The following is a 26,563-nucleotide window of genomic DNA, read 5'->3' as shown; positions in this document are numbered from 1 at the left end:
TCAATGTTAAGATGTTAACTGCTAAACATGATTTAACTTGTAGTAGGCAATCTATAGACAGATGCAACCTACGGGTTATCTTGTAAACTGTAGTTGGGGATGTAACACCAAATACAAACATTTTCACTGGCAACACATTTAAATAGAGGATAGTAGCTGTCTGAAGTAAGAATGAAAAAAAATCTGTGGGGCATCTCAAAACAGAATATTTCACTTTCAGTTAGTTTTTCCTTATTGGTAATATTTTGGATAACATTTATTTTTCACAAAAATAATTAAAATATGTAGAACCACAATGAACCAAATAAAGTTAGGTAAATAATTAGCATCTCATTACTATGAAGTTCAAATAGAAACTGCAACATTCGATTGCAATTAATTGTTTAAGATCTAACTTGATAGACCCATGTGAGTTATTCAATTTTCTGTTTCATGCACCAGCGACACGTTAACTCGAATAGTACTTTTTTTTTTTAAAGAAAACAAATTTTTAATCCAAGTTTTGTTCAATAAAAAAATGCATAAAATAACACCCCAATTTTACATTGCCATCAGAAACAAATTTGCCTATTTTTCACGTTGGCAGACGACGTGTTAAAATGCATCTAGATATTCGATTTCTGCTGTGCAATTTCCTATGATGGTGGGATTTCTAGGAGAGATATTGACTTGGCCAGTGCTGGTGACTTTCTGGTCCAGTTTCCAAACTGTCATGGAGTGCAGTCCAGTGCAGTTGGGGGGGCTGTTAAGGTGAAGTTGCAAGGGGGCAAAGAAATTTTGCAAAATAAGTCTAAAAAATGATAACAAAATATTATGTATAATTTGTCATACACGTGCGTCTTGGGGACAGCTTAAAGGTTCTGGTGGTGGTAAGTCCTTGCCAGTCTGATAGGTGGAGTTGCTTACTAACGCCTCATCTCTTCCTCCCTCCCTGGATGACTGACATTCTTACCACCTCTGATGTCACTTCTGGTTTCAGTCCTCTTGGACCTGCTTCTTCCTGCCTAGCCTGTACTTAACAGGAAGTGTCACCATCTTGGAGCAGTCACTTTGAGGCTCGCTTTCCATTTTTCAATGAGTTTAGATACTGCATTTATTTTCAATTATACAGGGTTTGCCTGTGAGTGTACCAACTCTTTATGCTTGTCTGTGTTTTTCATTACAGCTTATTTGGGGTGAATTGATTACCCTATATTTACCTAAGGCAGGAATGGGCCAATTTAGGTTTTCCTTTTGAATCAATCAACAAAACTCCTTATTAGTAAGCTGCAATTTCATAAGCATTCTAATGTAATACTCAGGAATGTATTTTTCCACAATTTTTTAGGTATACTTATTTTCTTCAATGTATTCATATATTTAATATATATGGACACAAATCAATGTAGATGGGGGTTAAGGAATGTCTAATATCTCTTACTAGCAAGCCATCACACTTCCCAAAATTCTAGTAAAACATTTTCCCCAATTTGCTTTACTAAGGTCCCCAAGTAAAGTATGGTAAAGGACTCCAGATAAATTTTCACTGTTCAGTTCAAAATGACTTTACCTAATGGTATTATTCCATAGAATTCAGCCTCATGCATCAAAAGTCGGACATTAACAGATCTAAAAAGAAAATATAAATAAATTAATGCATAAGAAAACCAATGCTGAGGAGACAGCTTCACAGTAAACCACACATAAATACTACTGACATATATTTTAGACGAGTCCCTTCAAAATTTAGACAAAGGTATTTATTTGACTTTCAGCATCAAGTACTGCAACGATTGTTCACTTTTCAGCCTTATGTTATTGACAAAATATATAATTAATGGGCAAATAGGCCATCACAAGTCACTGAAACTATCTTACTGCATTGTGGTCTTACTGCATTGTGGACTACAAATCTACAAATCATCTGGCATTCTGCATATAAAATGCAGTGGTAAAATTGTAATTGACAAGGGAGGTTGGGAGCATGCACTGATACACACAACCAACCACCCTCAGGATCCCAAATTAAGACCTGAGTGCAGCCATGCTACGGGTGACACCTCAGCACAACACTAGTTCAAGTTTTTTTTTGTTTTTTTTTTTATAAAAACAGTGGCTGGAGTGCTAATCCTGCAACCAACCCCCAAATTTTTCCCTGCAAGTTGGAGGACCTAAATGATAGATAGGCCTTATATCATATGCAGTGCTTTCAGAAAGTATTCAGACTCCTTCACTTTTTACACTTTTTTATGTTGCACCCTTATGCTAAAATCATTTAATTTTTTTCCCCTCATCAAACAACACTCAATACCACAGGGTGACAAAACGAAAACAGGATTTTATGATTTTTTGCATATTTATTAAAAAGCAATTGACAACAATTTAGACCCTTTGCTCTGACACATGAAATTTGTCTCAGGAGCATCCCATTCTATTGATCATTATTGTTTGCTGTCCACCTGTGTAGAAGGTCTCACAGCTGACAGAGTGAAAACCAAGCCATGAGGTTGAAGAAATTGCCTCCAAAGCTTAGAGACACAGGATTGTGTTGAGGAAAATTTTCTCCAGCATTGAAGGTTCTCAAGAGAACTGTGGCCGCCACAATGTTTAAGTGGAAAGTAGTTTGAACAAACGCAACTTTTCCAAAAGGAGGCCAATTGTTGGAGAAGGGTCTTGGTAAGAGAGGTGACCCAGAACCCAATGCTCACTCTGAGAACCTATGTGGAAATGGGAGATACTTCCAGAAGGATAAACATCACTGCAGCACTCCAATAATCTTTGACTTTTCATCTCATTCATTGGTCAAAAGTCTTATCTTCAATTCAGAAAGTCAATCCAATGTGACGTGCATCGATTCTTCTGGAAGTATCTATTTAACAATATTAAAGTAGAAAATGCATTCAAAGTTAATTCATCCATTGATCTAAAAGGTAACAGAAGTGGTTGCAGCTACTCACAGTCTTGTAGTAGACAACGCAGTCTCAGCATAAAGGGTGGATGAATGATTCACTAAAGCTCTGTAGTCACCTGTAGTTAAGCAGCTTTTAAGTATAGTGGTACTATCTCTTCCAGGATCTTATGTAGATGTAGTAGTAGCATTCCAGTATCTTAATTGTGCTAGGATCTCCTCTAATGACCTGCTCCCAGGTTACTAGAGACCACACTTAGATCTTTACTTAACTATATTTCAGTGGTCTCACTTCACCAAAATGTTTTTGTTACAACCTCCTCCAGCTTCTTAACCTCTTAATAACTTTTCAGCACTGCAGTAACCATATACCCTTTGAGCTACATTATTTGTATGAAAATGTTCTGTATAAATAAATGTTGATGTTGTACCCTGGTTGCAAACAAAATTGTTAAACTATGAAAGGGTAACAGAATATAAAGCTCATTTAACCTAAATATTGTATAAGCCTTTTAATAGTGAAAGACAAAATCATACCCAGGGTGCAGCTCTTTGGTTCGAAGGAAATTCAAAATGGGAGCAAAAAGAGTGGGATCTCTGTCAATGAATATCTGAAGACAAAAATGAAACAAAAGAGAACATAAATACAAGAGCTCTAAAACACATCTTGCTAAGAAGCAGCTGGAGTTAAAATAAAAGCTGTAGATCAAGACTTAGGGGCACAATGGATATTATGATGAATAACCTCCTCAGCAAACAGGATTGTGATGAAACAGTGGACCCCACAGACAAACTGCTTACTTCTTTCACGATTTGTATGTCAGGTCAAAGCCACTGTACACCTCAGTTAACAAGTTTGGTTTTATGCATATTGAATAAATTACAACATTTCTAAATGACACTTAGTAAAATGTAAAGCTATGGATGAACCGATGGGATAAAATATAAAAGATATTACGAATAGCAACATTCACTTTAACTGGTGTATTGTTGAAGTATGGCTAACATTCAGGGAACCGCCTTAAGGTGTTAAATCTCAGGGCCAGGTCTTTCTCTGTTAAAATTGGGAATTGCTTTTCTTCCTCAGCTCCATTAGCATGTGGAGTTCCCCAGGGGTCTTAATGAAAACAAAAGTGAGCATTTTTGGCAATACTGATACAATCAAGAATTTGAATGTAGGCTTTGGAATGGTCTTATTTTTATTTGCATTTCATTTGGAAGGGTTTATTTTTAATTTTAATTTGGAAGGGCTTTATTTTTAATTCTAAGCTTAGATTTGCGGGTTAGACAAATTCAGTTGTCAGGAAAAATTTTATCATCATAAGCTACTGTACTTTGAACCTCAAGGCCAGTTATTCATCCCTTTATTACTTCATTATTAAATTACTGAGTTTTAACCAATCTGCATTTTAGAAAGGAGTTGCTAGGATGCTGACTTGTACTAAGAACAGGCACTGCATTTTGGAAATTTTAGCTGTTCTCTATTGGCCTCCTGTGAGGTCCAGATTTCAATTTAAGATTTTGCTCTTGGTTTACAAAGATCTGCATGGTTTGGCTCCCTGTTACCTCACGGAGCTACTCTGTCCAGAATCAGTTTCAAGATTTTGAAGGTCTACGGGACAATTACTTCTGACTATTTCCCCTTCTTGTCTGAAACCAAACGGAGACCTTGGCTTTTCAGTAGCTGCACCACAGCTTTGTAACAGTCCACCTGTTTATTATGACTGGCAAGGCTCAAGACAGGATTCTTTTCTAAGGCTCTTTCGGATTTTAAGCTATTCCCTTTATGTATTAATGAATGTGTTTCTGTTTGCATACATTTGGCTGTTTTATTTTGTTTTTATTTTGGATTGTTAAGATTGTTATTTGCAATTTGTTATGTTGTATTGCACTTTGTTTTAACTTTGGTAATATAAATGTTGTATTAAGTTAAAATGCTATTGGTGCCAGCAGGCAACAGATTATCTGGGATAATATCTGGGTAACTTCAATGTGGTAGTGAACAAACCAGCTTCAGAAAGTGGATGGACTGATGCAACTTTACTGGAAGAAAAAAAATGTATTTGGAAAAATGGTCTGCAAATGTGTCTGAAAATGCAAATGGGACGTAAGACGCATGCAAGAAACCACAATTAGCTATTTTTAAAGACAGAAGTGTTAAAAGCTAAATACTGCAACTTTGCCGACCTTGGTCATAAAGATCAACTGTATGTGTGAAGATATAAATGTATAAATATACCTAGGGAAGTAACAAATGTAGAAAAATAGACATTCTTTGAAAATGGCAACATGAAAGCTGTTCTGGGACTGCCAAACAGTATAGAAACATAGTTTTAAAGTTTCTGATTAAAATTAAAGCAAAACTGTTAATTAAGTTAGGTGACCTGTATAGACTAAAGCACATAAAGTCATTACTGCTTATTAGAACATGCATGCCTAACCAGAACCAGTTGTGTTCATAAGATGAACCATAACCTGTATGCCATGGGGAATTGTGAATAAATTCATCACTCCAGCGTTTAATGGGAGCATGACTATAAGAGGCAAGCAGGCACACAGGCAACCAATAAGCAAATGAAGCAATAGAGACAGGAAAGCCGACAACACCGGTTGGATCAAATCTTATTAGCAGAAAATAAAGTCTTAACTGGCAATTACTAAATGAGAGTCAGTTTGTTTCTCATGTATTAAATATGACTCTGCTATATAAACCTGACTTGATTTGGTTTTTCTAACGATCATTTAATGCAAGACTAGATGCTTCTACTTTTTAACAAGCTTTCTCTGATGATGAACATTATGAAAGGTATACCATAATGTTAATTTTTTTCTTAGTTCCCCAGACCAACAGCATCTTTAAGATCATTGTTAGGATGCCATTACACTAACATTTTGTGAATGGCCTCTTTTATGTCAAATACTGTGTCTCTTTCATTCTTGTTCTGTACTCTGGATTTCACCAGATGCTCCTTGCCTAACAGAGCTATTAGTATTCACTTAATGAACAGAAATGACATGCGGCACAAGGAAATACTTACAGCCCCTGTTTCATCTTTCAAAGATGAGATTCTGCCACTCAGAAGACTGTTAAAAAAATGACAGACAATTACAATTAATACAAATGGTTACTCATACAGTTCAATGCAGGGTGCATGTAGGTTTAAGAAGCACATCAGTAATCATAAAGGAACCTGAAAAAACATCCAAGAGAATGTTGTGGGGTAAGTTAAGTGTGATTAAGAGTATATTGACTTTCTAATGCAGTAACAAATATGCTGTCAACCCAAACAAATTAACCATTAGAATGTTTTTAAAACATCCTAGTAGGGACAGCAGCAACAAGAACATGCATGGTAGAAAAACCATTCAAGTAATCACTAGCAACGAGTCTTACTGTAAAAATAAACAATATATAAATGAAATATAACATTTCATTTGAAATCCAACTATATCCAGTTAAGAGTTGTGGGACACTGAAGCATACTCTCTCCCACAGCACTGAACACAATCAAGCAACCAAAGCTGGCCAGGATCCTAGCTCACTGATGCACAAACTCATACACAAATCAACACTCATACGGGGCCAAATTAGAGCCCCCAGTTAATAGCCTTGGGGAGATGGAAGGTAAATCAAAGAACCTAGAAAACAACCCATGAAGATTCAGTGAGAATTTGTAAACTCCACATGGACTACAAATGGGAGTAAGAATTACACTGAATGTATGAGGTAGCAGCACTGACTATTGTGCCACTGAGCCACCCAAGCAAATATAGCCATATTCAAAATAATAACATAAAAATAGGAGTTTATTTGGTACACTTTTTTTAGTTTCATATATTTTTTAACTAATACAGTTCCTATTTCCAATAATGGGTCAGTATTGCAACTATAATTTCACAATTTCCAGCTGGTAAAAAAAGAGACCTTCAAACTAACCTTGAAAAGAATGAATCTGGAACCCAAGTTAATGTTTGCCTTGATGTACTGAATCTAAAAAAGAAAAAAATATTAATGAAAATAAATATAAAAGGTACCGTACTTTATCTGCACCTGCACAAAACTTAAAAAATAAATGAGCAAAAAACACAGGAATAGAATGTTTTCACTGAAATGTGGGGAAAAAACTTACTGTTAGAAAAGTGGGATGGCCGTGGGTTTTCATTGCTAAAAATGTATGTCTATTTTAATTATCATAATAGACACACAGGTATAATATTTGTTTACATTTTCATATAATTACTATTTTGAGTGTAAAGGTCTGGGTTTGACTCTTAAGTAATAATGTGAACTTTTTTTAATGCTTTGCACTATATTTCATGTTGTTGCCAATTTGGGATTGATAAGTCACATTTACAGTACAATGCATATAGAAAAGAATCAACCCCCTTCAAAATATTCACATTTTGTTGCTTTGCAGCCTGAAAGAAAGACACACACAAAAAATATTTTTCCAGCTGTATTTACTCAATGCAACTTATAACAGGCAAGTGAAAGATATCATGGCACCATTCAGGATGGATGGATGGATGGTCATCACCCATCCATGTCAGTACTTTGTCAAACTCCTTTTTGCTTTGATTCCAGCCATGAGTCTGTTGGGATTCTTTTCTACCAACTTTGCACATCTAGACTGTGTAATATTTGCCCACTTGTCTTTACGGAACTGTTCAAGCTCAGTCAAACTGGATGGTGACTGTTGGTGGACTACAACCTTTAAGTCACTGCAAAGATTTTCAATAGAGTTCAAGTCTGGGGTCTGACTCGGCCATGCAAGGATATTCATCTTTTTCTCCTTCAGCTACTGTGTGGTCAATTTTGCTGGGTGCTTCGGGTCATTGGCTTGTTAGAAAGTGAACCTTCTTCCCATTAACAATTTTATGGCAGAGGGCAGCAGGTTTTCCTCAAGAATTTGATGGCATTTTGCCCCATCCATTTTTCCTTCTACAGTATCTTGACAAGTGCAGAGAAGCATCCCACAACAGGATGCTACAACCTCCATGCTTTACTGTAGGTATGGTGTGTTCTTTGGATGGTAAGTTGTGCTTTCCATCAGATATACCGTTTGGAGTTGAGGCCAAATATTTTGATTTTGGTCTCCTCTGACCACAACACCTTTTTCCATTTGGCCTCAGAATATTCAAGGTACGTTTTGGCAAAGCTCAATCAAGACTTGATGTGGCCTTTCTTAAGAAGTAGCTTTTTTCTTGAAACACTCCTATATAAGTCACAATTGTGGAGAATCTGTGATATTGTTGTCACATGCACACAATGACCATTCTCTGCCAAAAATTGCTATGACTGCTTCAAAGTTGCCAGAGGCCTCTTGTTAGCCTCTCTGTCCAGTTTCCTCTTCGCTCTTCCATCCAGTGTGGAGGAACGGTCTAATCTGGGAAAGGTCCAAACACATTCCAGTTCTTGATTATGGACTTCACTGTGCACCTACAGATTAATAAATGCTTTGATTTTTTTTTTTTTGTCTCCATCTCCTGACTTTTTCCTGCCCACAACTTTATCACTGAGATCTCTGACAGTGCCTTGCTGCCCACAGTTGACTGTTTGTTTCCAGCTGCACTTTAAAGCACTGAAATGCTCCATGAATAGGTGAACAAATCAGAATGATTACAACTGATCACAGGTGGAAGCCAAATAACTTGGTGTGCAATGGAGAAGGTGATTAGTTACAGATGACGGAGTATTGTTTAGGAGGGTGCGATCTGGTGTTTCTTTTTTTCTTTTTTTTTTCCTTAACTGTTGCTATTGTGTCTTTCACTTGGCTATTTTAAATTGCATTGAGTAAAAACAGCTAGAAAAATATTTTTGTGTGTATGCATCTTCATTTCAGGCTGCTGATCCTGTGACTGGACAGACCCTGTTCCTTAAATTTTAGGACTTCTAGCCGTGTTTACCATTACTATCCATATATTATTTCAAAACACAGCTGTGAATTTTAGTATACACTGATCTGAGCAAGTAACATATACTGACCCACGAGAGAAGCAGCATAAGCGTCTAGAAATGTCTGGCTGTAAAACAGACTCACATTTGTTATGTAATGGAGATATGACATGGTGAAAGTGTGAACGACTTACTAAAAGTCTCACAAAGCAGGCTAGGATCCTCAAGATGCCCAAGTATGGCCTTACCCATGACAGCCAGACCCCAATTATCACAGACACGCTTTGGCCTGCACAGGCCTAGAAAAGGGGCCTAGGGTTAAAAGTTCAACAATATACTTCTAAATGTTCCAAAACATACCTAGAGTGAAAAGCCATATAACATCTGTCTCAATGAAACAAATCCAAACAATGAATCTTTATAAAGCGAAGTAGTTATTTTAAAGAATGCACAAAATTAGTAAGGCAAATTAAACAAGGTCAAAAAGGCTTTGTCAACATGAAAATCAAAGTTGAAGTAGTCCCAATATATAACCCAGAATAAGTAACCAAGAAAAACATAAAAAAAGAAATAAATAAAAGGGAAAAAATTCTCTCAAAACAACTCCAGCAACACTCAACGATCCACTTCTGTGTCCTAAATACAATATAAAGGCAGACGAATGGCCCAGCAGCAGTGATGTCAAGGTGAGCCCACCTCCTGGGTTTCCACCCACAAAACCAGGGCTGTAGAGTTGGAGTTGGAGTCGAGGAGTCGGAGACAATTTTGGGTACCTGGAGACTCCGACTCCTAATAAATTTAAATTGCAATTAAAAAAAAATTACAGCAAATTCAAATGTCCCATTTCATAAACAATAGTCATAATTAAGTACTTATCTGATGTAAGAATAAAGCCCAGTACATAGTTGTGTTACTACTAGTGTGAAGTTCAGCTGAGCTATTATACAACCTGACATTCACATATTGTAATCTGGATTATGGTGCATTACAAAAAGTGTTTCATTTTACTTCAGATATAATGTGTTTAACAAGTTCATTTGCGTGTAAACAAGTGTAATGATGTAGGTGTGTGCTGTGGTCTGATGTGTGTTCAGGGGTTCTGTCTGCACTCTCCACATATACTCCCACCCAGGGTTAAACTTTAGCATAACTTTGCACACCACCTGTTCTAGAAGATTTTGAAATTTAAAAGGAACAGATTCTATATATTGTGACAGATAATGCTTCTAATATGTTAAGCACAATTGAGAAAATGAATAAAGTAGATGAAGAAACTGACAAACAGATATTAGAAGAAGACAGTTCTGCAAGTATGAAAGTGAAACTGAAGAGAAGAGTGAAATTCTTGGTAACATTGCTGAAGAAGCATCTAAGCTTATTACTGTTCAACATATGCATTGTGCTGTTCATATTCTGCAACTTGCAGTAAGAGATGGATTGAAAGATCGTCTTGTAGTTACTCTAATTGGCAAATTGAGGTAAGTAACTGTTGCAGCCATGGCCCTTAAAACTGATGCCATTTTGAAAAGACGTGCAGGAAAAGGAGCCATTTTGGATCAAACAACACGCTGGGGAAGCACTTATTTGATGGTAAAGTGTTTGCTTGAACTAAAAGACTTTCTTGAAGAACTGGACAATGAAAATGTTTTATTAACTGAAAGCCAGTGGGCACATGTAAAAGAGCTGGAAAGTCTACTTTCTTAACCCTTTACTGTCACCAAGAGGTTGCAATATGAAGATTTAACACCCAGTAAATTTTTCTTGGAAAGGAAGAGCTTGATATATTGCCCGAACAAAAGTGGAGGGTTAATAGCTGATGGCATTGTATCTTCAATGAAGAAAAGAGACAGGATAATCTGGATAATCAAATCTTGTTAGCTGCTATTTATTTTGATCCAATGAGCCGAACTTTGTTAAGCAGTGACCAGATTGCTAATGGAAAAAAGGCACTCTACGATGTAGCAGTTCACATGAAGGGATTACTACCTGAAACACCACCACTGGATGAAGCTATAAGCACTGGTAACTCAGGATCATACTCTTCAAATGAAGAATTAGACTTTGATTCCTACTTGGACAAAATGGAAGTTTTAAAAGCAAAGCGATGTCGCCTATGCGTGAAAGATAAACGACAAGTAAATGTCCAAATAAAGAGATTCCAGCAGGAGTTTTTTAAAGAGTTAAAAGAAGTTGAAAAGTATGATCACTCATCAAAACTGACTGTAGAAGAAGCCATCCTTGTTGATCCAGAGATTATTAGTGATGTGGCTAGAACTGTAACAGCAAAGCCACCCACCCAAGTCAGTGTTGAAAGACTATTTTCATCTCTAAAAATAATCAAGTCAGATTTAAGAGCTTCTATGAAAGAGGATCTGGCAGAAGCAATATTGTTTCTTAGAACACTGCATTGAGTTAATTTTGGATTGCATTTAACAGCTATTCTACTCTACAACTGTAGTTCAAGTTTAATATATAAACTGTTTTTGTTTATGTACTTAATCTTTGTTTTTGTTTTAAAACTACTGAAGAATGTGGTTTGTATTTTTTGAACTGATAAAGTTCTTGTTCCTGATTTTTATGCATGCTACTTATTGTTTTTATTTTTTTTGTTTTACTGGCCAATACAGTAGAGACTCGGCTTCCTAGCCAGTAGTTCTGAGGCTAAATGACGTGTATGTTGCGCCTTCCTTCAATCAACATGGAAAATACATCTGCATTTTAAATACAGAGGAGTCGGACTCGGAGTCAGAAGTACCGGAAACTAAGGAGTCGGAGTCGAAGAATTTATCTACCGACACCACAGCGCTGCACAAAACACAATGAATGAACATTTAAAGACACAGCACAAAAAAGGACTACTCTTGATTTATTCATTAAATGATAAACGTACTGCGGTGGGCTGGCGCCCTGCCCGGGGTTTGTTTCCTGCCTTGCACCCCGTGTTGGCTGGGATTGGCTCCAGCAGACCACCGTGACCCTGTAGTTAGGATATAGCGGGTTGGATAATGGATAGATGGATGATAAATGTAAACTCATTTAAATAATTATAATAATAATAATTATTATTGTTATTTACAGTACATTAAATGAATAATCTCCCTCATCCATTAGTCATGAGTCCTGTCTTCAATTTAAAAGCATGATCCCATGTGAAGGAGATTCCCATTTGTGAGCTACGTTTACTTTCTGGAGTTATTTAACACTATTTTATTAAAAAAAAAAAATACATAAATTTTCTCTTTGTAAGCATACAATTTGATGATTGGTCAAGTGGATTATGCCACATGAGTTACATGACATTTTTTTCTTGCCATTTTTGATAGTGTCTGCTTTTGTCCCGCATTGATCATCATAGGCTTCTGTTTTATCAGAAATGTTATGTCCATTCTCAATGACAAATATAAGATTAAATATTTTTTAGGACATCAGTAGAAACTACATGTGGTAAGGAACATATTAAAAGACAATTTTGAGTTGAGTTTTCCCTTAATATGAAACAATTAATAAACATAACAGAAATCACATGAAAACACAACAAATAACTCAAAAATTTAAAAAACATAATAAACCAGAAAATACAGAAAAGCCAGATAGCCTAGCTGAAAAACAACAACGAGCAACTGTAGCCATTTGAAACGTAAGTCATAATTTGACAGGATGAGAGGAAACTACAATATACGTATAACTATTCATTTATCACAGCTCATTAAGATCACAGTCACTTCTAGCCCCATGTCTTCTCAACTGTAACCAGCTGGTGTTACCGTACTGCTGAGAAGAGTGTATTTTTAAATACAACACAACACAGAAACAGTGCCATGGCACATTGAGATTGTGATGTACTGGCAAGAGATTACTTCTGGAAGCCAAACGTGCAATCTGGCCAGATCCAGCGCCACTTGGGGCCCTAAAAAATATTGAAGAGAAGGCATGACTTAATAAATATTTTTTAAAAGTAATGAATGGAAATTGAAGTCTAATTGTCTGAAGCTCCCTGCTTGAAAGATGTATGCTAACCTGTATACTGCCATCTCAACACTGCAGAATTTAATGTCACCTGCTGCGAACCCTAGGCTGACCCCACTGCCCAAAGGCATGTCAAAAACCTGACTAGTGGTGAGAAGGACCTGTGTGAAAAATTTAAATTCTGTGGCTTGAAAACCAAGTTGTGCATAATAAAAATACAAACAAATTGTGGTTTACCCATACAGAGATACCAAGTAAATTTGGCTTTGTCTTAAAAATATAAAAAGAATTATATTGTTCTTAAGATCACAAAGCTGCATCCACTCTACATATTAGTGCAAATGTCTCATTTGCTAAAACAGTGTATCACTTCTATTAAACAGCTGCTAGATTGGTTGATAGGCATTATTACTAAAGATGTATGATAAATGGTAAACCATGGCAGTACCAGCCTTTTATTGGGATCAGGTCAGATATCAAGATTATTTATTGTAATTTGCATATGAATAAAATGCAAATAAAAATAACACAAAATACTGGTATCAGCATTACTATCTGCGGATGTGACATAGCAAAGATCGGTATCGGCCAAGAATTGCCATATCAGTGCGGCCCAGATTAATATTTTATTATTCTCACCAATAGCCGTCAAGAAAATAATGGTCTAACTGAAACTTTAGAGACTAATGTAGTAACCACAACCTCAAGACAAATTGGGGAGAACATTTGTGAGAAGATCAACACCAGAATAAAAGTTTGTTCACAGGCAATATTTATATTGCAATTACCAGGTGAGAGACCCCGTGTAGTAGAAATAGGCACCATGCTGCACATTGGGCTCTTGTAGTTCATGTACTGTGTGTATCCATGGTGAGATCAGAGGGACACAAACAAAAAATTACAAAAGTGCAGGTGCTACAAACAAATGGTGAAAAAACAAAAATCAAAATCAAAATGATGTCGAGTCATTAAATTAAAAAAAAAATCAACAAAAAGCAAATATTTACAAAAATACTGCACTTTCCTCTTTTCTTCCACAAAATCAGAAAAGGGAAAAAATAAATAAACAAAGAAATAATTAAATACTGTTAAAGTCCCCCTATTGATATGCACAGGCTTTAATTCATGCTCACTACTCCACCTTCACTCTATTTGAAGTCCTGAAGGTTCATCAGACACCCAACCCGGCCAAAAGACGACCTCTGTAGAACCCAATACCCAAATGACGTCCTCTCGTTCCTCAATCAGACAGCACTCCGTGACGCTACTCACGTTGTGCTGACCCCTCCTCCAGGAACTCTACCATTTCCTAAGGCAATTACCGGCGCACACTCCGTAAGGAGCTGCCTCTCTCTTCAACTCTCTCGTATGCTGTTGCACTCTCTCCAGTTAGTACTATACTCTATTATTTTAAACATTTTCCCAGGACTTTAAAGCTGGCACAATCGGTTTCTTTTTAACAAGACAATGCACCGCTCGCATTACCTCCTTTCTCTTTTCCAAGAGTGGCAGAACACATGCCATAGACATGCAAGACCCGAACCATTCAGAAGCCGTGTCTCCTCCACAGATATGACACACCTCCCCCATCCTCAAGATAAGCATGCCCATGATCTTGATAGCTATTAAAAAAAAACTAAATAGCTATGCTGCCCTAGGGTGACAAGCATTGCTTTCACATTCAGTGGTGCGCTACACCACATAGTCACTTGGTTACTATACAACTATAAAATACTAACCAACCCTGTATGCTCTTATACAGTACTTACAGGAACTTACGCCACACAAGATCATGTAGATCACGTAGTAGCAAGACCCACATGTGCCATCAGTGCACAGCAGATGGTCCAAAATGCAGCGGCCCCTCTTGAATTCAACCAGTGAAGACTGGCACATGTCACTGATCATGGCTCCAGTGAGTAATGACATGCTGACTGTAATCTGCACTTATTAAATTGATTGGATCCTTCCAATTAATTTTCTCAACCGCTTTGTTTGCCTTACACTCGAGCATTATTCTCAACAACAATTCCACTTCATCGCCAGCCCAAACAAAACATTTTTTTTTCTCTCTATTGAAGTTTCCCCATGTGTAAAAATAAACTGCAAATGAATGTCTAATGTGGTGAACACTTGCCATTCCCGTTTCCACCGATGCACATATGCATATTGACAGACAGCTATGTCACATGCGTTTTCGCCTGTGTTAGTGAGGGCGGAGAGAATTTCATAAACAATGTGAAAAATCTACTGTGGACACAGACTGTTTTTATTTAAAAAAAAAAATGCAGCTTTTAAATTAAAAAGTAGTAGTGTGGATATATACAAAGAAATACTGTAAAAAAAATCCAACAGATGTACAAAGCTGCTAGAAATTTACACTAAAGTACTAAGGCTAGAAACTTATCCATCCATATTACTAACCGAAGGTTGTAAACCGGATGTCACAAACGCAGGGCGCATCGAAGCGCACGTGCACTGCAACGAGCCCGCCCATAGCTAACGACACAGCCACAGAAAACACAGAAACGAGAAGGTTGTAAACCGGATGTCACGCACACTGCCGCACTGCAACGAGCCCGCCCATAGCTAACGACACAGCCATAGAAAACACAGAAACGAGACCAGATGGATAAAAACAATAAACGAACAAAAACGAGCCCATATCTAACGACACAGCCATAGAAATAACAACAACAAGACCAGATGGATTCAGCGCCCCGCCCCAGAGTCAAACCCGAATTACTACGGAATCCACAAAGGTCCACACTACACAGCATATTTGAATCACATTACAGTAATTCATTATTAACAGTACAGCTACAGAACACACAGACACGAGACCAGATGGATAAAACCAATAAACGAACGCTCCGTATTAAACGTAAGTGCAATTATAATTCCTAACAGTAAACGACGTATAGCTAACGGAGTCACGGCTCCAAAAAGAGACAGCTCAACTAACGGAAATACAAAAACGAGCCCACATGGATAAACACAATGAACGCAGGCGCCTACAACAATGAGCGCAAGCGCTTCACGAACAGAACCAAAGGAGTCACGGCTCCAAACACCAGAAGCAAAGGAGGCACGGCTCCAAAACGAAACACTTCAGGTATCGTATAGGCAGGCTGACGTATCGTGTCTACTGGGAAACACAGTGAATGCGGCGTCTATCTATATATGTGTATGTATCTAACGGAAATACAAAACCGAGCCCACATGCATAAATGAACGAAGGCTCCTACAACGCACGCATCGAGACAGGCTATAGGTACACGAAGGCACCTACAACGCGCTTCTGAAACAGCAGAAGCACAGGAGTCACAGCTCCAAAAACAAACGGCTCAACTAACGGAAATACAATAACGAGCCTACATGGATTAATGTACGAAGACTCCTACAAAGCGCTTCAAAAACACCAGAACCACAGGAGTCATGCCTACAAACACCAGGAGCAAAAGGGGCACGGATCCAAAATGAAAAAGCTCAGGTATCTTATAGGCGGGCTGACGTATCGTGTCTACTGGGTAACACAGTGGATGCGGCGTCTATCTATATATGTGTATGTATCTAAACTTGAGGCAGTAGTGACTACTGACAGTGCCAGCAGTCAGCTACTCCACAGTGCCTGCGGTCAGTGGTCCAATTAGAATTCCTAACAGCAAACGACGTCTAGGTAACAACACACCCATGCGCTTCTGAAACTCCATATTACTAACCGAAGGTTGTAAACCCGAGTTACTACGGAGAACGCAGGTGCCTACAACGCGCTTCTGCAACAGCAGAAGCATAGGAGTCATGGCTCCAAAATGAAAGAGCTCAACTAACGGAAATACAAAAACGAGCCTGCATGGATAACAACAATGAACGCAGGAGCTACACCAGAAGCAAAGGAGGCACGGCTCCACAACGAAACACCTCAGGTATCGTACAGGCGGGCTGATGTATCATGTCTGCTGGTTAACACAGTCAATGCTGCGTCTATCTATATATGTGTATGTATCTAAACTTGAGGTAGTGGTGACTACTGACAGTGCCAGCAGTCAGCTACTCCACAGTGCCTGTGGTTAGCAACAGCAAACGACTTCTAGCTAACAACACACCCATAGGAAAACAAACACAACACTGCATGGATAATAACAATGAACGAAGGCGCCTACAACGCGCTTCTTAAACACTAGAGCCAGATGAGTCATGGCTCCAAAACGAAACCGCTTTACTACAAATATATGTCTTTCATTACATGAACACATTCCCAGGACGCTCCCACCCTCCATGATCTTACATTCCTACATATATTGGAGAGAACAGAAAGTAATTGCCATTCTTGGATTTGCGATTCTGTAGAGAATCGCGGGTCTGGTCCTTGTAGAAGATATTGATCTGATGTGGTGAAACACTCTTAGAACCTGTGTCTCTCGTTGATGCACATTTACTCCACTTAACATCTGAAAACCTTATCAGACCAAGAGAATGCATCACAATGACAGGGCTTTGGTCTTGTCAAGTCTGAATTATTATAACTCACTAGTAGTAGGAGGTCTGCAGATGATCCAAAATGCGGTGGTCCACATTGTTTTGAATCAGTCAAGACGAGTGCATGTCACACCTCTCTTCAGGTTCCTACATTGGCTCCCTGTAGCAGCACACATTAAGTTCAAATCCTTGAGGCTTGTTTACAGAGTAGTCAATGGGTCGTTGCCGGTGTAGGAGCCACTAATAAGGCCTGGTGAGGCCACCTCTGTGTGGTATCAAATCTCAATCCAGACTCTTTCCATAAGTAGCTCCTAGTTGCTGAAACAAGCTGCCGGCTCCCTCGATGTTTTTAAGAAGCAATTGAAAGCTCTACTGTTCTATGAATATTTGTAAAATTGTAAATGAATGTTTTTTTTTTGCTCTGTGAATATCTGCCATATTGTTAATTCATCATTTTGTTATGCTAGTATTGTTAATTTATGTCCTACTACACTTGTTCAAAACAGTCCCCAGATTAATGTTACTCAATTATGTTGATCTCTTTTATAAACTCACCTTGGATAAAAAGTCTGCAAAGCAAATAAATACAAATATTTTATGGTATGTATAATTGATTTATAAGGATCTGTTGAGGTAAAGTGTAAAAATAAATAAATCCCAAACCTGTTAGTTCACTGTAAGAACAACAGGCCATCTTAACAACACTGCTACAAGACAGACTCCGTTTTTGGGCAGGACACCAGTCCATGACAGGGAGCAATCAAACAAATTGTTGTCAGTGGAAGGAAAAAAAAGGAGTACCCAGAATCCTTTCAGGACAAAAGCTGAACATGTAAACTCCACTCAGACAGCCACCTGGCACAGGATTCAAATGCAGTTTGCTGAATCTGTGAGGTAGCTGCACTGACCATTGCAAAATTATGGGCTTAATGAGACTCACTACTGCCACAAACCAGACTGGATAAAGAAAACCATCACTGCAGCCATTCCTCCACATTCCTTCCCCAAACTTTATGACCCAGGAGTTATAACCTCCAGGGATCCAACAAATGTCACCAGTGGTCCATCTCCCTCCCTTTCTCTATTTTCTTTGTTGGCGAAGGTCAACCAACTCTGCTAAACAGTGACTTGACGGTCTTCTCTTATCCCGGTGGAAATTTTTACAACTCTCACCAGGATGCACTCCTCTCATTATTTCCATGTCTCCAGAACATTGATATTTGGGCCTCTTATTATTAATAGGCATAATATACACAAGGCTTCTGCAACACAATGGTTAGGCCATCAGGATTACCAAGGCCAACACACTACCTACTGGTACATATGATGACCTGACTTTCCCTCATATTATAATACAGTATAACAACTTTAACATCTTTGGTGATCTAAAAGTAGTGTCACTGCTACTAAGAAAGCAGCTCACATATACAAAAGACTGTTGTTTCACTTCTGAATGGGCCAGCCATGCTGAAGAATCTCACTACTATAAAATAAACAGGCCGCTCCATAAGCATTTGGGTCCAGGGCAGAAAAGTGGCACATAAATCACTTGTTGACCCGACAATAATATTTTTGCTTCCTCTTCATATAAAACTTGGACTGAAGTAATAATATTTTATGACAGTGATGAACAAGGAAGATGAAGAATTTTGATTTTTTTTTTTTTTTTTTTTGTCAATATGGCTTTTATTACTTTTAAAATCCATTTTCCTTTTCAAAAAACTTTATTTTTTGCTCTATCAGGCCAATCTGCATATACTATGACTTCCATAGCAGACTTCATTTTTAACTGATAACAATATGTTTTGGATAAAAATGTATAAATATTAATCAGAATTAGAATCACTTTATTGCTAGCATGTGAAACATACCAGGTGCAAAACGTGGAATACAAGACATTACCAACTCAAGACAACACAATTTCAACCCACCATTTACCTGACACTGTGCAAACCACTACACAAACAGTTTCTTGACCAAAGACATCTGCAAAGTTCAATAGCACTCTCAAATATATAGAAAAACTATACAAAATAATACAGATATCAAATAGTGCAAGTTGAGCTAGTATGAAGTATTTATGAATAGACAAACAGTGCAGTTAGCAGTTACATGTTGCTAAAAAACAGTTAGCAGTAGTCATTTGCAAGTTTATTTAGGATCAGAATACTTTGAGAAAAGAAGCTGTGGAGTTGGTGTGTAGTTTGGGTAACAATAGTACCTGTGAGGTACAATTTAATGAACAGATGGCTGCTGGGGTGTTTGAGGTCAGCTGCAATCTTTCCTGCTCTCTTTTTTGCTCTGGCGAGGAACTTATCTTTTAATGTTGGAAGAAAACAGCCAATGATCTTCTCAGCTGAACAAATCTCCTGCTGCAACCGAATCTTAGAAAGAGAGGAGACAGAAGGAAACCAAACTGTGATGGAGGAGGTCATAATACTCTCAAAGATGGCTGATTAAAATTTTAGAAATACCTGCTTTGATACGACAAGCTTCTTAGGCTGGTGAAGGAAGAACAATCTCTGCCTGGCTTTCTTGATGATGGAGGTAATGTGCAAGGCCTATTTTAATGTATTAGTGAAAGTAGGAATTTAAATGAAGGAATCACAGACACAGCCTGGCCAATAATTTGCAAAGGTGGACAATTAGTGATTTGTTGGCATAAATCAATCCTCATTTCCACTGTAGTATTGAGCTCCAACTTGTTACATGAACACCATTCTACACGATGGCCCACCTCTCTGATAGGAAGACACGTCATTATTAGAAATGAGACCCACTATGGTTGTGTCATCTGCCAATTTTAGGATTTTTACAGATTTGACTATAGAACTAGAGTCATTTGTATAAATCGAAAACAAGAGAGGTGAAACAACACAGCCTTAGGGGTAGCCTACGCTAACTGACATTGGATTTGACAGAAAAGGGTCCAGTCTCACATACTGGTTCCTACCTGTCAAGAAACTCATAATACACTGGCAAACACCATAGGGTACACCTAAGTGGATTAGTTTGCTCTGAAACAACTCCAGAACAATGGTATTGAAGGCCGAGCAGAAATCCACAAACAAGACCCTTACACAGGTGATAGGCAAGTCCAGGTGCTGAAGAATGTAGTGGAGGAATAAATTAATTACATCCTCCACTGAACGATTTACCCTATGTACAAACTGAAGAGGATCAAGGAGAGGGATAGTGATGGACTTTAGGTAGGAAAGCATGAGACGTCCGAGTACTTTCATAACTACTGAGGTCAAAGCAATTTGCCTATAATCATTAAGTTCAGAGATTTTGTCTTTCTTTGGGAACGCAACAATAGTGGCTACTTTAAAGCAGTCCAGAACTTTGCCGAGCTGCAAGAAAGTAATAAGTATGTCAGTAAAGACAGGGGCTAACTGATCTGCACAATGTCTAAAAGTACCAAGTGACACTTCACCAGAGTCAGCTGCTTTCCTGAAAGGTTTTTGTAACACCTCTTGCTTCACAGAAAGTATTGGGTGGAGCAGAGGGGAATGACTGGGGTGGAAAGAAAGTTGAAGAAGGTGAATCAAACTTCAATGAAGGAGGGACAGTTGTGGGGACTGTTGATACAGTAGGCAGAGGGTTAGAGTTCAAGCAGGGTCTCAAGTCCTTATCAAACCGGCAATAAACCTCATTTGTCTGATTAGCCAAAATGGGGGAGGATGAGGCATGAGAGCACTTCTGCCTGTAATTTGTTAAGTTTTTTCAGAGAACTACATGCTGCCTCGCTGCTACAGCTAAAGCTTTTCTCCAGCTGATCTTTATAAGTGGCTTTTGCAGCTTTCAGAGCTTTAATCAAGCGCCGCTTTGCAGATCAATATTCATCCCTGTATGCCTTGTCCTTAGCAGCTCAGAGAACCACGGCTTGTCATTGTTGTATCTCACAATGGTCTTCTTAGGGAGAGACACATCTTCACAGAAGGAGATGCAAGATGTTACAATATCAGTAACTCTGTTAAGGAAGGTTTATGAGAAGCAAGATGTTTATTAACTAATAAAAAGCAACTTGTTTCTTTCCCAAATGCCCTAGTGGCGGTGAATTTATTTGGACTTGTCAAATGAAGGGCAATTTCTTAGTGGGCATCAAGGAAATATTCATATGTTACACATTCTTACAAAGCAGAGAGGTTTTGATTTTACACATGGCTGTAATGAAAAAAATGTCTTATAGTTTTTTTAAGTCACTCCAAATTTTTATAATTTCAGTATATCCAAAGTCACTCCCATATAATTATAAATCTAATTTCTGTAAGTGTGCATTATTTTTTTTTTTTTTTAACTAGGCCTTATCATTCTTAAGTAATTTTAATTTGTTTTCCTTTGCTTGTAACTATTCATATTTCTTTGACACCGTCAAATTGTGAATTTCCCATTGGGATTAATAAAGTATCTATCTATCTATCTAAAGCACTTTGAGCGCCATACCTTGTATGAAAATGTTCAATAAAAATGAATGTTGTTGTCTTTGTGTGCTAGGTGTTCCTTACTAGCCCAGTATTAGCTCTGAGAAAAGCGGTCAAACCAGTTAATGTGACATACCAGGCTGAGTATGTTACGGTTAATGAAGTTTATACAAGCAGAGAACAGTAGAATTAAAAAGAAAGCTTACATTACTGATGGGCATTCAAATATTTTTCAGTGAATCCAGTCATTTGGCCAAGTTCATGAGCAAAATCCGGATCTGCGGACTCCCAAATAACTTTTCATTCAGAACCAGTACCAATTTTAAATGTCAATAAAACATTTAAAATATTCTGACCAAAGATTGGTGCCCTTGTGTTGTTTGTGTTATTAAAATGTATTTAAAAGCTACTACTTTTACAGTGGTCACTCAGCTTGTTTTCTAGCATCTAAACATCTTCTCTTCCCTGCTCCTTATGTGCATTTGACTTCAGAATTTGTTAATGTCGGCCTCATGACAACTATTATCCGGTCTAATAAAATGGTACTCTTTCTTTAACCAAACATAATATGTGCAAATCAAACTGGTAAAGTTATTAAAACCTAAAAGCAGTAAAACTAAATAGAGCTGGAGAAGCCTACGACAAGCACACTCCAAGATTGTGTATCTTGAAAACGTTAGTCCCAAGTGTCTCTCAGGCAACTGCATAGACGTGTCTGGTGTTAAGTGTTAGACCTGAGGATTACTCGGTCAACTGTATAGGCATATCTTACGTGTCAGGCCCAAGCGTCACCCAGGCAAAAGTGTATATGTGTCTTCTCCTAGTCTCATAATGGTATCTCGTAAGAAACATTTTTCAGCAGCCCAGGTGTTGCACAGTCTTGTCAGCGATACGATCAATGATGTTGAAAAGCCTCTCATCTACAGTGATGATGAAGTAAGTCTCCCATCAGGCAGTGATACTGAACCGGACAGTGAAACTTAAACTAAATCTGATGAATCCGAAAGAGACAATTGCGTTTGGGTTTCTGTTGAACCTGCTTCTAATAAACCAGCAACACCTCACTTTGCTTTTGTGGGGCAGCCAGGAATAAAAGTGAATGTTGACAGCCAAGATCCATTTACTTACGTGAAGTTATTTTTTGATGATGACGTGATTGAAAGAATTGCCGAGACAAACCGTTAGGCTGAACTGTGTTGGGTAAATGACAGTACACCAAAGCAGATTTCCCCAATATACCACAGAAAAGACCTATTTTGACAGTATATATAGTATTAATATCATCATCATCATTATTATTATTATTAGTATCATTATTACACCTTTAACACTTCTGAATTTGTCAACTTTTAGTGTTTTGCACATTTTACAGTAGAAAGATAAGACTTAATTAAATTAATTTTCAAGCAAAAAAAAATGCAATGCTTTTTACATGTTTTTTTTTTGAGAAAAAAATGTAATGCTAAGGAGGTTAAATAGTAGGTATAATATATTGACAGATACATGCAGGTAAATATATTTCAGTTTAATTAGTTTCCTGCAGACCCCCATGACCCTGTGTTAGGATATAGCAGGTTGGAAAATGACTGACTGACTGAATTAGTTTCCTTAATACATGCATGTCTCAGGATGTACACGCTGCGATTTATTTATTCATTCAATAAAAATTTCTTACATCATACTGTATAATCCTCAGATGAAGAGTGCATAATATGGCATGTATAGTTAACTACCAAGTTTCCCTTTCAGCAAGGACTGTCTGCTCATTAGGAAACTGGCTAGAAAGAAAAGCTGCAGCCACAGTGCACTTCAGGACTATCAGTGAGGACCCCTGCTGTACAGGATCATGACTGTACAAGAAAAAAAAAGTTTCCCAAAAGCAATATTATATATGAACCCTCTAAAGATGTGTCATTCTGAATGCTGGGATCTTCAGCTAAGCAACTTTGGATGGAACAGACTTTTAATGGCATGTTCCTTTCGTGGACACAAAAAGCTGGACCTGCTGTATTCAAATGTTAATGCCTTTCTCGGTAAACCTGTGATACATCTGGACAGGTCTCACCATCTTATTGGCAACTACAAGCCTGTTACTGACAGCAACAGCTCTTCATTATCCAAACCATAAGTTCTTATTTGTGTGTGTGTGTGTGTTTGTGAGGGATGCTGTTTATTTTATATATTTTCTTTTGAGCTTCTGTAAAGTTTTAATTCCCCCACGGAGACAAATAAAGTACAGTACATCTATCAAATAGTCAGCTACAAAGTGATCTTGAGAGAAGTGAGACGCACAGCAGTGATGCTGGCTTTAATCAGCAACAGCAAGGACAGGCAGGCAAGGCTAAAGGCCATGTCACATTAGGCTACTTTTCCACAGATTCACTTTTTTTTTCTTCAAATACCATTTTGAGACAATTATATGAAAGACACGGGTACAAATGAAATCTAATTTATCTCATGATCACTAGGCATTTAATTAAGAATGAAAATAAAAATTACAAAATTAAAATGCAAGTCAATCAAAATCAAGGCAATATCGTGTATTCTAACAACATCAGCCTTGGCTACTAATATAGAAAGTGGCTGGAACGCAATCCAGCAGCCACTGCGGCCCTCCAGACACGGAGTTTGACATCCATTGCAGTAACGCATGCAAACTTCACTTAGACAATGCGCAAAAAGGTGTCATTACTTATTCTTGTGTTATTTGAACTTCCTAAAACAAATAAACCCCCTTCGAGTGGAATTAACAAATAGGACAAAAAAAGAGAGATATTAACCATACACTAAGCCAGTGCTTACATTTTACTATTTAATGAAAAAGACTTTGTGTTTAAATCGCATTCAATCGTGCGGTTACTTTTTTTTTTTTTGCATTCAACGCGTGGCGTCCGCTTTCTGAACAGGAGCCGAATACCTGATTTGAGAAAAATTTCAAGTGTCAATGAACACTGAAATTTCAGCTTAGATACCTTTCTAAAAAAAAACGCATGGTTAATAACCTCCCTACAATTTGTAGATTCGTTTTCGCAACGTGTTTTGCATTTTACTTTTGCGCACCACCGGTTATTTTGCAGATGGTAATAACATTGCAAAAGCCTCGTTTGAGGCGAAAAACGAGCTTAAGCAATAACTGCAAACCCCAGAAACAAGCCCTGTCTGACACACGCCTCAGAACACTTTTCTAGTTGCCAGCGAGGTCTACGTGCCCCGTTACTGTACAGTACCTTTTTCCTCCCACGTTCAGGTGGATGATTTCTCCGCTTCTAGACAAGTTTGCCATCTCGGGCGAATCAGCCCCTCGTACTCTCTAACTTGAGCGCTTCATTTTCGCCACAGATCCGTGAATTGTGTATTATAAACAGGAAAAAGTTGCAGTATTCATTTTCAAGTTGCGATAGACTTCCTCAAAAAGCTCTACGTCATCACTAATCTTATTCGGATGAACTCCGATTGGTGGAATGAGTTGCTTAACTGTGTGCTGATTGGGTAGAAGGCTAGTCAATCAAAACGAAAACCTCACTTCCTGCGTTGCGTATGAGTATTCTTTTAGGTAGGTGGTGTTCGTGTTCCATAGAATGAATCTCAGTCGGGCCGGTACGAATGTACGTTTAGTTCAGTTGGCTGTAGTAATTACAAGAATATAAAAGCACAACTGCACGAGATTAAACAGGCAGTAATCGTTTGGAGCGTGCTGGAGGAAAACTGATTAATCCTTTTATGATTTTAAAATTCACTCGCTAATTTGGCGACCGCATTACTTGATGAGTCGCGGTCTTGGGATTTGTAATGTATAAATCGTGAAAAGTACAAAGAAATAGCAATGTTGAGTAATCTGTCTTTTCTCAGAAAATTAAATTTGTAATTTGGAAGGTACAAAATAGAAAATTTCGTGTGATTGCTACATCTACAAGGGCGTGGCTGCCGCAATGTCCGCTGAATTCATCTTTAACCAGTGTCTTATCAGAAGTAACTAACACTGACAGAAGATGTTGTTATAGCAGAATAATTTTAAATTCGAAAATATCAATGTTTAATACCGAAAATGCCAGAAAGCATTCAGACTCCTTCCATTTTTTGCACCCTCTAGTGTGTTGCAGATTTCCCTTTAAATTTGGCATTTTTGCCCATCCATTCACACTCAATAACCCGTGATGACAAAGTGAAAACATGTTTTCAGAACGGCTTGCGAGTTTATTAAAAACCAAAAGCTAAAATCTGTCATTCATGTAAGTATTAAGGCCATTAGTTTGGTACTTTGGAGTAGCCCCTTTGGCAACAATTCCAGGCTTGAATCTTTTTCTGTAAGTCTCCTTCGGTACTGTGTCTCATCGAAGAATCCTTGGGTACCGCTGGTTTGACTTTGTGTCGAACGTGCAGCTGCTCACGGAGTCCCGAATGTGGCACATTACCTGCATTGTGAGGGAGCGGCAGTTATGGCACTTTAGGCCATGTGGTGCGATTCCTCGAGGGTTATCAGGCTCGCAGGATCCTCATTGTTGTCGACCTGAGTGGCTGGACCAGATCAAGGGGACGTCCATTTAGCACCTGGCTGTGGCAGATAGATAGGCGTGGGACTGGACCATTTGTATGCCTGTGGGGTTGCCATCCTGGAATCCCAAGGTGTTTCGTCCTGTGGTGGGTGTGGCAACACCCAGTACCAGTACCCAACCTCACCATACCTGACCTCTACAAGCTTTGCACATCTGGATTTGGGCCATTCTTCCTGGCATCTGTAAGCTGCCATCTTCAGGTCTCTCCACAGATGTTCTATAAGAAATAGGTCAAGGCTACTCAAGAACAATCAGAGACTTCTCCCAATGCTATTTTGATGTTGCCTTGGGTGAATACTTCAGGTCATTGTTGTACTTAAAAGTGAACCGTCACCCACTCTGAGGTCACATGCACTCT

The 26,563-nt window shown here is 38.2% G+C and overlaps 1 protein-coding gene across 2 annotated transcripts in view; it reads right to left on the bottom strand.

Moving 5' to 3' along the window:
- Positions 1-25,068, bottom strand: part of shkbp1 (SH3KBP1 binding protein 1) — a 61,841-nt gene extending 36,773 nt beyond the window's left edge. For both annotated transcript variants that reach the window (XM_028796460.2, XM_028796466.2), the window contains exons 1-5: positions 24,880-25,068; positions 6,825-6,878; positions 5,926-5,971; positions 3,425-3,498; positions 1,550-1,608 (exon numbers count right to left, since the gene is read on the bottom strand). In XM_028796460.2, the coding sequence (XP_028652293.1) occupies positions 1,550-1,608; positions 3,425-3,498; positions 5,926-5,971; positions 6,825-6,878; positions 24,880-24,935 (289 nt within the window). In that variant the 5' untranslated portion in view covers positions 24,936-25,068. The remainder of the gene's footprint in view (positions 1-1,549; positions 1,609-3,424; positions 3,499-5,925; positions 5,972-6,824; positions 6,879-24,879) is intronic.
- Positions 25,069-26,563: the final 1,495 nt, after the last annotated feature.

The sequence above is a fragment of the Erpetoichthys calabaricus genome, chromosome 1 (assembly GCF_900747795.2).
Source record: "Erpetoichthys calabaricus chromosome 1, fErpCal1.3, whole genome shotgun sequence".
NCBI lineage: Eukaryota > Metazoa > Chordata > Cladistia > Polypteriformes > Polypteridae > Erpetoichthys > Erpetoichthys calabaricus.
Note: the sequence above shows the minus strand (reverse complement) of the source record. Positions and strands in the feature narration are given on the sequence as shown.